Source organism: Heptranchias perlo, chromosome 5 (genome assembly GCF_035084215.1).
Source record: "Heptranchias perlo isolate sHepPer1 chromosome 5, sHepPer1.hap1, whole genome shotgun sequence".
Classification (NCBI taxonomy): Eukaryota; Metazoa; Chordata; class Chondrichthyes; order Hexanchiformes; family Hexanchidae; genus Heptranchias; species Heptranchias perlo.
The window spans coordinates 40041275-40053639 of record NC_090329.1 but is presented as its reverse complement, the minus strand read 5'-3'; the positions used below and the strand labels follow the sequence as shown (position 1 = coordinate 40053639).

General features: G+C 41.2%; 1 protein-coding gene across 1 annotated transcript in view; it reads left to right on the top strand.

Annotated features, from left to right (window-relative positions):
- nol10 (nucleolar protein 10) overlaps positions 1-12365 on the top strand; it is a 64182-nt gene that overhangs the window by 19527 nt on the left and 32290 nt on the right. The window contains exons 4-10 of the mRNA XM_067984269.1: positions 596-673; positions 3426-3463; positions 3691-3827; positions 4794-4859; positions 6128-6188; positions 6926-7011; positions 9399-9477. Coding sequence (XP_067840370.1) covers positions 596-673; positions 3426-3463; positions 3691-3827; positions 4794-4859; positions 6128-6188; positions 6926-7011; positions 9399-9477 — 545 coding nt within the window. The remainder of the gene's footprint in view (positions 1-595; positions 674-3425; positions 3464-3690; positions 3828-4793; positions 4860-6127; positions 6189-6925; positions 7012-9398; positions 9478-12365) is intronic.

Here is a 12365-nt window from a genome sequence, read left to right as displayed (position 1 = left end):
TTAGTCCAGGTCTCTGGGCTACTAGTCCAGTAACAAAACCACTATGCTACCGTATCTCTATAAGTATGTCGGAGGAAATAATGATCAAACTTTATAATACTTTGATCAGTTCACAACTTCGATACTGCGTCCAGTTCTGGTTGACAAGAAATAAGAGACATTCAAGTGCTGGAGTTAGTGCAGAAAAGTGCTTTGAGGCCGATCCCCAGTGTCAGTTCTAAGTTATGAGCAAAAGCAGGAGAAACTTGAGCTTTTCTACCTAGAAAGAAGACCTCCAAGGGGTGATTGTTATATGCGGTTGTTACAAATCTATCTTTTCTGTATCGGTGAGCTTAAAACTGCAAAGATGTAACTTATTTTTTGAATACAACAGATTTCAGTTTATTTGGAGAAGTCTTTATAACTAGTATATCATAAATTTCCAAGTTTTACTATTAGTTTGAAAGTTACATATGATCTACCAAGTACTGAACGGATTCTTTAAAAGTAAACTTATATCTTTTTCTATTGGGTGATATTACAGCAACTTCTTTTTGAGAATGAATAAATATAATATAGTTCTCTAATTTTTAATACAAACTATTTATCTTTGCAGGCACATACAAGCCACGGATTCGATGTTATGACACGTACCAGTTATCAATGAAGTTTGAACGATGTCTAGATTCAGAGGGTTGGATAAATAATTTTCTCTTTTATATTTTAATCATTCAACAATTCGTGTTTAAATAAGACTGACCTAAACACATTGTAATGAAAATGTAATACACTTCACTGTTGCTGTATCTTTTAATCTACAGCATGCGGCATTTAATTATGTTTGCAACGCCCATCCAAAATTTGATTTTTGTGGGGGATGGGGGGGGGTTCCTGCTTTTTGTTTCCTTTTTACAGCTATGTTCAAGGTAAAATGTTCTCGTTCAATATAATTTTATACAAAGAAATTGACATATGTTGAAATTTATAACTTGTATTTACATAATGTAAAAAACGTCTCGAGGCACTTCAGCAAAACATCATAAGGTGAAAATTGACACTGTCGAAGAAGGAGATATTAGGAGGAGTGACTGAAAGCTTGGTCAAAGAGGTGGGATTTAGGAAGGCTCATAGAAGGGGGAGGGAGGCAGAGAAGTCTAGGGAGGGAATTCCAGAGCTCAGGACGTAGACGGCTGAAGGTACAGTGCCTATAGTGGAGCAAGGGGATTTCAGGATGCAGAAGAGGCCAGAGTTGAAGGAGCGCTGCATTCTTAGAGGGTTGTAGGGATGGAGTGGAGGTTACAGAGATAGCAAGTGGTGAGGCCATGAGGGGATTGGAACACTAGGATGCAAATTTGAATCCTGAGGCATTAGGGGTTCCACGAGCCGATGTAGGTCAGTGAGCACAGGGGTGATAGGTGAGTGGGACTTGTTATGGGATAGGATATAGGCAGCAGAATTTTGGAGGCTGGCCAGAAGGGCATTCGAATAGTCGAGTCTAGAGGTGACAAATGCATGGATGACAGTTTTGGTAGCAGATGGGCAACGGTCTGGGTGGAATCGTGCAATGTTATGGAGGTGGAAGTAGGCAGTCTTTGTGATGGAGAGGATACGGAATTGGAAACTTAAGCTTGGGGCCGAATAAGATGCTACGGTTGTTAAGTCAGGTTCAACCTGAGACAGTGGCTGAGGCAGAGGATAGAATCAATGGCAAGAGTATAGAATTTGTGATGGGGACAACGGTGATGGCTTGAATATTTAACTGTAGGAAATTGCAGCTCATTCAAGATTGGATGTCAGACAAGCAAGCTGACATCACTGAAACAGTGGAGGAGTTGAGAGAGGTGGTGAAGAGGTAGAGCTGGGTGTTGTCTGCATGCATGTGGAACCTGACCTCATGTCTGAGTGATATCCTCGAGGAGCAGCATATAGATGAGAGAGAGAGAGAGAGAGAGAGAGAGAAGGGGGCCAAGCATAGAAGTAACTGAGGGTGGGAAGAGAAACCATTGCTGGAGATGCTCTGGCTGTGATTGGATTGGAGGAGTGGGACCAGGCAAAAGCAGTCCCACTGAGGAGAGACGTTGAAAGAGGATAGTCAGGGAGGGATCATGCACCACGGTCACAGAGGATGTCATTTGTGACTTTGATTAGAGCTGTTTCAGTGCTGTGGCAGGGATAGAAACCTAATTGAAGAGATTCAAACATGTAGTTACAGGAAAGATGGGCACGGATTTGGGAGGTAATAGCACATTTAAGGAATTTGGAGAAGAAATGGAGGTTGAAGATGGGGAGGAATTTGCAAGGACAGGGTTTGAGGGTGGTTTTTTTTGAGGAGGGGGTGATGATGACTGTTTTTGAAAAGTAGCGGAACAGGACCTGATGAGAGAACCATTTACAAAGCCAGCATGGAGGCCAGGAAGGGAAGTTGGGTGGTCAGCAGTTTAGTGGGAATGGGGTCAAGAGGGGAGATAGGAGAGATGTTAGAAAATGATGGTGATTCAGGACTAGGACAAATGGGAACCTTGGGGAAGGTGTGATTTGGTGATGAGGGCCACATAGCTACCATGACTGTTTGGGCAGGGAAGATGTTGGAAAGTATAGCCAGGTGGGAAGGTTTCAGTAAGGGGCAAGATGTGAGACAAGTTTCTCTCATAATGTTAATGCAGAAATCCACAATAACGTCACGGATGGCAAGGGCCTTGTTCATGAGTGAATGGACATTGAGGGAAATGTGGAGAGAGAAGCAGTGATTGTTGATCCGCTAGCAGAGTCCATGGGGCAGTGGTTGGTGGGGTGCGCGAGACAGGAAGGAGGTTGGCAAGGTTAGCCCCTAGATACCTTTTAAAGAACCATATTTAGATCTGAGTGATTTGTACAACATTAGCAAACATAACCTAATGTCAAATTGTTTTTAACTTTTAAATTACTTTGGATTAAGGCTATGTAGTGGTTGAGACACTGGCACTTCAACATGGGTGTCAGAGATTGGAGACTAAGTGGATTATGTCTGTGATCTTCCAATATTGGCTGCATTGCTTTTTGGAGGGTATCAAGTGGTAGCCAGGCAATTCTCCAATTTGAATGGGAAGAGAAAATTGTTAGCAATCTTTGAGATGGCTTTTGTTTTATATTGGTTTTGAAATGGATAAAACTTCTAGCATATAATTTGTTTCAAGGTCAGATTTTGGGTTTGATCGAACAACTTAAAAAAAATATTGACTTACTTCGAGTTAAGAACATATGATAAAATGAAATAATAACAATTTTAGGAATTGTGAAATTTCAGCAAACTTTTGAGCGCTGCGAAGCATAAATTTCACATTGAGTTCTGTTAAAATTGAATTTTGTTTATGATCAGTGTATATTTTTTGTATATTTCAGTTTGTAGTTCAAGATTGATATAGTGAAAGTAAACAATACTTGGTAATTTTCAGTGTTTTCTTTTGCAGTTGTAACATTTGAAATTTTGTCAGATGATTATTCAAAGGTATGTATCTCCTGCTGTATTTTACTAATGTACAGTTTGTATTTTAAACAGTTAGTAGACTTGTATTTATATAGTGCCGTAATACATCTGAGAAACCGCTCCAATTAAATTTTTCAAATAAAACTGTTGGACTATAACCTGGTGTTGTAAGATTCTTTACATTCAAACAAATTGCAAGTGATTATGCATCTGTTCTCATTTTAATAGTTGCTTTTCTGCTTTTTCAGATAGTTTTTCTGCAGTGTGACCGTTACGTAGAGTTTCATTCACAGCATGGCCGCTATTATAGAACACGAATCCCCAAGTTTGGTAGAGATTTCTCCTACCATTATCCGTCATGTGATCTCTATTTTGTAGGAGCAAGGTATGCAAACAGGATTTTTTAAAAACTTATTTTCCTTTTCAGCTGAGTCAGATAGTTAATGTTAAGTAACACTGGATGATGTGGGACATTTACATAAAACATGCACAAAATACTTTTGGTGACTTTTAACAAGTCCTCACAATTGTCTTTGAAACATGTTCTTACACTATAGACTGTGAAACTAAGTAGACCCATATTTCTGAATTTTATTGTTTTCTGTTTTAGTGGGACTTTTTTTTTGTTTTGAATTGCTAAATGTGTGGCACTGGTGCTATTACTGATAGTCCAAACAAAGTGATTTGTATTTAATTCTCTTGCACTCTGTTTCTTACCCCACCACCCTATTAGTGTGGGCATCAGATTTCATACTGCTGAAAAGGGGGAGATTGACTTTCTCCCATTGGGAATTTATTACCTTGCTGGTGGACTTGGACTTTGGTTTGGCAGTTCTTGTAATACACTTTGGTCTTCAAGGTGGTAGTCTATTATTCTTATTTTACAAAAGGAAAGCAGTAAGAAGTGTGTTTTGCTTTATCCATGCACTTCTTTGGGTAGAGTAGAGAAATGCCTAACTAGAGCTATTTGTGGATGTTTCTTCATTGCATTCCAGCAATAGTGACAATGGCTGCACAAAATTTATCATTTATTTGTGTTAAAATTCACTTTGCACTGTTGAACATTTTCTAAAATTGTAAAGTTGTATTCTTGACCAAATTATAATGAATCATAACTGAAAATGTTGTAATGGGAATGAAGAATTGACTAAACTTCATAAACTAGATGGGAAAAAAGGATAGAAAAAAAAATAAAGCACCCCTGCCATACGAGTGGCATTATATGCATTTCCAGACTGCAGGGCAAATGCTGTTGACACTGATAAATTTAAGACGTCTGAAAATGAAGACCTTTAGTGAATTCACTTTTTCTTTTAAATACTGTTATGCTTTTATTTTTGTTCCTCTGCAGTTCTGAAGTATACAGATTGAACTTGGAGCAGGGTCGATTCTTAAATTCCTTACAGACAGATGCTTCGTAAGTATCTTAACAATTTGCACTGTTATCACTCTTTAATATAATATGTCCCACAGCATTTCAGAGTCAAAAGTAGCAGTAATGTGAGAAAGGTTAGGGTCAATGATTAACAGCATGGTTAAAGAGGTAGACTTTGAGAGAGCTTTTGAAGGAGTGGAGCAAGGAAGCAAGGGGGAGCAATTTAAGGAGAGCGTTCCAGAGTATGGGCACAAGCTGGCTGAAAGCTCTGCTGCTGAAGATGCAGCGGAGGTCAGGTGAAAAATAAATTGGTTAGATGAACAAGAGCACACACAGGTTGCGGAGGTAGGGCGGGGTGAGGCCATGGAGGGACTTGTAGACGAGGACAAGCATTTTGAAATCAATGCTTTGAGGGATAGGATGTGAGTGGTGGCATTTTGGACGAGTTTCACTTTGTGGGGACCAGCAAGGTGAGCACTGGAATAATTGACTCTGGAGGTGCTAAACATGTGGATAAGAGTGGTAGTAAGGATTAGATATGGGTGATGATACAGATGGGAAAATAGGCAGTGCTGGCTAGGATGTTCAGTTTGAAAGTCAGCTCAGTCTCAAACAGGACACTGAGGTTGCACACCTCTTTTCTGAACTATGGAACATTGTATGAGGGGGCATATATTATGTAGATAAACAAGTCTACCACTGGGAGGAGCTATTGCTATGCTATAATACACATTGCTTTATTGCAAAATTGTATAACAGATGGAACCTGTATAACAGATGTTGAGTCTAGGGCAGGAGAGGAATATGGAATTGTTAAATGATTGCACTGTTTTTGTTAATTGTTTTTAAATGTTAGAAATATCGTAAAGGCATAGGGGCTTGATCGGCTCAATATCCTTTTCTTCTTCTATGTTTTGTTCTTGAGATTGGTACATAACATGGAAAGAACAAGTTAGCATTCCCCCAACAGAAATGGGGAAATCATCAGAAGGCAAAAAGGAAACCATGTATGCTTTCTAATACATCTATAAAGAAAGGTCGCTAAGTTAAGCTTGGATTAGGAGAGAAGCAGGACTTTGGAGTTGTCATTGAAAAAAAGATATGAGCAAACTATCAACAAAGAGATTCAAATTAGACATGGCCTGAATGTAATTGAGACTTTTGCAGAACACTATAGCATTTGTTTTTTTTGTATGTTTATACCTATTTTAATATGAATCTGATTACATTATGTTTGTGTGTTGTAACAAGATGCCATACAAAATGCCATTTAAAAAATACATTTTAATGTTAAGTATTTATATTCTCAGGCAGAACAATGTTTGTGATATTAACCCTGCACACTACCTGTTTGCTACTGGGACAACTGAGGTAATACGAAACACTGGTGTTTTCTTGTCCGAAAAAAGTAAGATACCGAATGTTAATTGTATCTGCATGATTTATACCAACTAGTGTTGATTGTATTCAGGTGGTGCATATCAAATGGGGACTCTTGTATCCATTTATAAGAGAGCTGATCTAGGGTGTCGTGTGGGTGTAATGTGGAGCTCTGTGAATAAAGGCTTGGTAGCAACTGAAGACCGGGCTGTAGTATTCTATCCTTCACCACCTGGCTATCCAATTTATAACACTGAATGCCACGTATAATGGGGTTTACTTGTCATTGATGTAATAGTAAAGAAATTGTGACTATGCATGATTATATTAGGGCAAGCACCACAGTCAAATAACTTGCCAGCACTTGGCGTCTGGGCTGGCAATGCCTATGAAGTAGTACTCCAGGATGAGTCATTGCTTTTAGAGGAGATCATGGTATTCAATCTTGATCAACTGTGATCAGAAATTCATAAAAGATTGCTGATTAGTTTTGTGGATTTTAGATGCCCGTAGCTCTTTTGAACTGCTCATATCTATGACCATTCTGGCGAGCACACATTAGATTAAAAATATTCAGTTAAGAGCATTGTTACAATCTAAAATTCTTTATAGTCATAGCAGTGCAGTTCGGGTGTTGAAAAAATTTGCAGTTAAAAAATTTTTTTTAAATGCTAAACACATTGCATAAATGTGTTTTACCTCTTAAAAATATTTTTTATCCATTTCAGGGTAAAATAGAATGTTGGGATCCACGAGCAAGAAATCGAGTAGGCATGCTTGACTGCGCTTTAAGTAGTGTGACAACTGATACAGAGTAAGCAATATAATGTAAATGTATTTATTATATACTATAAACAGTAAGTGATCTCAAGATAACAAAGATGTTGCACATGTAAGTGGGACTGTGAACGTATTATGTGAATAATTGTGTTTAATGGGGGCGACAGCCTTTTGCTTGGCCATAAAAATTCCCAATGTATCTTGTTTGCAGAAGAATCAAATTTCTGGCTGCCCCAGGTCCATGCAAGCAAAGAAAACTAAGTATTAAAATAGAAAAATTATTAAAAAATGCTTGCCAACTCAAATCATTGAATCGAAGTTCAGGGAACAGCTTCTCGGCAGTTCAAAGTCAGCCTGCTAGTCAGCTGAAAAGTCAGCACACACAAGAAGTCGTGGAGCCGAAAGGAGAAAAAACATAACTGAAGAGAATTTCGCTAGAAATAGCCTAAGTAAAGTGAAATAACAATTCAAATTGGAACTTGTGCCCTCTCCATCCTCTAACCTCCCCTTGCCCACTTGGTCCAGTTATCTCACCACTTTCTAACCATCTTGACCTGAATACTAGACTGGGTCTTGACTCCCTGTGTGCAATACTGTGGGAGGTTGACCAACATTGATTAGATTTAGTGCTGCAATCTGATAACTTTTACCTCTGACTTTATTCTCTTATTTTTTCTCTCTGTGGAGAGTCTCCACTGGTTCTTCCCAACAGTAATATGTCAGTGATTGGGAAATCATGTGGACTTGGGTGTGTAACCATGATGATCTTTGGCCTCTTCAGTTGGAGCTGGTAGTTTTCTATATGTGTGGAGCCTAGATGATTAATCTAGAACAAGTCATTTTTGCTGTTGGTTAGAAATGACTGAAAATTAACAATATAAATATATTGTAAAGAAAGAACTTTGATTGATCTTGTCCTCAAAACATCTTGTCCTCAAAACATCTTGTAGCATTTTGCAGCCAATGAATTACTTTTGAAGTATAGTAACTTGTTTTGTAGGCAAATGTGTCTGCTAGTTTGAAAACAGCAATGTTTCACAAGCAGCAAAATGGAGAACATATAATTGATCAAGGAGCAACTTTAGTTTATTTGCATATAAACTTCCCTGAACAACAACAGTCAATCTCTAATTGCCTGCAGGCAATACCTTTATATATCTTTTCCTAGAGGGAGTGGTTGAGCAAGTAGAAACACAGATTTTTGCTCTGGTCCAGTTAGACTTTTGTTGCCTTAAAGGACTGGGTAAAGTTAAACAGAGCTCCGCCTTAGCAAACAGCTTTTATCAAGGCTGTTGCAGGAAAGGGCTATCAGGACTCATGTTTTATGTTATACTTTGTCTTTAGAGCATATGGTATAATGCTCTTCTCATTATTAAACAGCATATCTTCCAACTCAGTATGAGATCTTGCTAGTATATTCAATAAAAGCTATTTGGCACATGTTTTTTTTCCCCCTGTTTGAGATAGTTGGCCCAGAATTATAGATTAGCTCAGGTCACTGTTAAGTTCCAAACTTGGAGCTAGCCCACTGAGTTTGCAGTTGATAATGAAAATGCCAGAGTAACAGTTGCTACTAGGACTCTCAATCACCTGCTAGTACCACGATTTGATTTACTAGCCCTCAAAACTTCAGACTAGTTGAGCATTCTTCTTTGCTTGCTGAGTTTCAATCCAGCCAGGCTGCTTAGGCCAATCCAGTATTTTGAAAGTATAGCTGTGTTCAGTCCGGTCTCTAGCTCACTAGGAGTGCACAGCTGCAGTGCCTTGTAGTAGTGGTAGGATACAAACTCAATTTTTTTTCTGTTCCTTTATATTGAGTTCACAATATCAACTGTGTTGCTTCTCCACAAGGAGGGGTAAACAGGAATTATCTTTAAATGAGGGTATCCAAACTACGACCCATGGGCCATGTGCAAGTCCTGGCAATCCCATCCACTATGTACAAGCAGCTCAGTTCTATTTCCACTTTTATTTCTTACTCACTGGTTTGACCTGTTTGAATTTTGGGAGCCTGAGGGTTGGGTAAGGGCCATTGTTGGTACTGTTGCCCCAGTGTGGATAAATCTTAAATCAGGACACCAAAATCTGTGGGTAGTTTGAGATCTATATAAATTTGTTGGGACATTGATTTTAAACTTACTATGTGGCCCCTAGGGCTCCATAGTATGCTTTGATGCATACTATGAATAAAAGTACCTCATGAATAAAAGCTTAAACTTTCCTATCCTAGACTGTTATTGAGCACTTGCCATCAGCTAGAGAAGAGGTTTAGAGCATCATTGGCAGAGGAAGGAGGCCTGGATCACCTGTTCAGTCTGGAGATATCTGGCAGACAAAAAGGGAATTAACCCAGCTTTTAAAAGACATGGTGTATAATAATGTCCTGTTTGCACTTTAGTAATTGAATTTTTTTAATTACAGGATTGATGGTTTGCCTTCTATTTCTGCTTTGAAGTTTAAAGGAGCATTACATATGGTTGTTGGCACCACAACAGGTCAAGTGAGTATCATGTTGTCCAGAATATGTCTGATCTGTTGAGTTTACTCATTTAGACTTTCTTTAATTTAAAAAACTTATTGAGTCTTGTAATACTTGTAATGATGCAACTTGTGAAATTCATAATCTTACAATTTCACTTAGAGAGATTGATTCTTATCTTTTATAAATTGCTTTTTAAAAAGCAAATGATTTCTGTGTGAAACTATTTTGTTTCTCTCCCTTCTATACCCTTTCTCTCCCTTTGTATGAATTTTATTACAAAAGTTCCTAAGGCATCTGACTTCATGTTGGCAGGAGTTTTCATTTCATAAGAAGTGGTGTGCTCCACTGACACATGTAGGCTGAGTAGGACCAGTGATTTGTTTTAGAAATCTATTTGGGATGGACTTGTACTGCAAACTTTGGGAACTCCATTCAATATGAGATGGCCTTGTCTAAGGGTCTCATTCCTCAGGACTTTAGTGCCCCCAGTAGTCTCCATTTTTGCATTGATGTTTACCCCAAACCACTTTGCATCAGTGCAAAAGTGGCAGCATGAATGCAGCCATAATATGCTGCTGATTAGCAAGTAATTAAGACCAAGACAAATTTACAAAATTATTTAAGCTCCCACTCAGTTGTCATGGTCATATTACCAATATACCACACCATCTGATATAATTCCACTTGATGTCTCACCCACTGTGTCATCATTAAAAATAATAATCTAAAAAGATAGAAATTACTTATAGTTTGCTTGTGAACTTAAAGTGATTTTCATCCTATTAAGCTGTGCCTGCTCTACTTCACTGAAATGCTTTCCAATCAGCTGAGCAGCAAATATTCTAATTGCCAATTACAGCTATGGTGGCAGTATTGCTGAACAACACATTGCGCTCGATATTAGGAGGGCTGCGGGTTCGTAGGGGGAGGGACGCGACTGGGCGCGTGCGTAACGTGCCCAGTGAAATCAGTCTGCCCCGCGCGCGATCGCAGCCTAATTGGATCCACTTACCTGGTCTTCCGGGTCCCCCGCTGCTGAGCTGCGCGTCGGGCTGACTGCGCATGCGCAGTAAGGTCTGTCAGCTGGAGGAGCTCTATTTAAAGGGGCAGTCCTCCACTGACTGACGCTGCAAGAAATAGGAAAAATTACAGCATGGAGCAACCCAGGGGGAAGGCTGCTCCCAGGTTTAATGATGCCTCACTCCAGGTATCATTGGATGGGATGAGGAGGGGGAGGACAGTGATGTTCCCCCTGGCAGGCGGGAGGAAGCGGCCTGCCTCTGCCACCAAGAAGGCCTGGCTCGAGGTGGCAGAGGAGGTCACCTGCACCACCAACATATCATGCACCTGCATACAGTGCAGGAGGCACTGCAATCACCTAAGTAGGTCAGCCGAAGTGAGTACACTTACTCATTCGCCTACACTCTGTCTGCCACATCACCGCCCCCACCCCACATCTCCTTCTGCACTGCCAACACTACTCTGTCACATCACCCCTCACACCCACTCAAACCTCATCCTCATCTTACCTGTACTTACTCACCTCACCAGTACTCATCCCGCCACTACCACTCAACCCAATCCTCATTCAATCTCATGGCTCTATCTCATACTCACCCTCTCATGCATCTCTTTCACGGTCAGCCTCACTCAACCTGCCACTACCTGTGCTGCAGCCACAGGGCATGCATCACATATGTGCAGTAGGAAGCGTAAGGCAAATGTGTCGTGAGCATGAAGGGGATGCACAAGGGTGTTTGAGGGTTTGTCATGGTTTTTACTTATATTTAATTTCTGACCAACTCACATCACATTATATTGGCATCACTACTGCCACGTCTTTGCGAATCTTGTCTGGTTTGTGCAATAATGCCCTTTCCTGAGGATCATAATGAAGACCGACACCTGATGCCACCCATTGTGTCACTGCAGAGTGGGTGTAGGTGTATTTGCAGGGCTCTTTTGTGCAGACGACTGAAAGATGTCAGTAATGTCCCCGGTGGCACCCTGGAAGGATGCGGAGGAGAAGTTGTTGAGGGCAGTGGTGACTTTGAGAGCGACAGGTAAGAAGATGGTGCTCGGGCCAGCTGGGAGCAGCTCGGCATGAAGGAGGCTGCAGATGTCCACGACTACACGTCGAGTGACTCTGAGCCTCCGTGTGCACTGCTGCTCAGAGAGGTCCAGGAAGCTGAGCCTCAGTCTGTTGACCCTGTGGCGAGGGTAGTGCCCTCTGCGACGCATCTCTCTCTGCGACTGCCCTCCCTCCTGCTGTGCAAGTGGATGTGTCACAGCACTGTGTGGAGCTCCACGTGTCAGAGGTGGACGGCGTGACCAGCGAGGCTGGTGATGCTGTTCGCCCTCCGAGGAGGTCATGACTGCAGCTATGGCGGCCCCCATCCAGAAGATGTACATCTGAGGGGGTCCGCAAGGTAGGTACACATGCCTGGACCCCGAGATAAGTGCAAGTTTGTGAATTTTCTTGTTAGGAGGAGGGTGGTGGAGGCCAAACTTTGTCCCAAGTGACAGAGTGGCCTCCTGCAATGTGTGAGGGTCTCTCCCAACACCACCCCCCCCCCCCCCCAAACCTGTCAAATGGACCTTTGCAGCTGCCACAGGCTGATAGCTGCAACATGTCCATTTCAACTGGGAGTGTTTCCCCAGTACGGGAAACAGTCCCAGTTGTTTCTAAAATTCCACCCCTCCTGACATATTCCCTTAATCAGGTCTGTTAATGACCTGAAATAGCACAATAAATACTGTCAAGTGGCACCCCGCCGGCTTTAATTGCCTGCGGGATTCCCACATGCGGGGGGCTGCACGCGCACATCAGTGCGTCTGGGGAACCCAGAAGTGGGCGGGTTGGAGCCGGGATTCCCCGATTTTCGGAGCCCCCCCCCGCCAGGAAC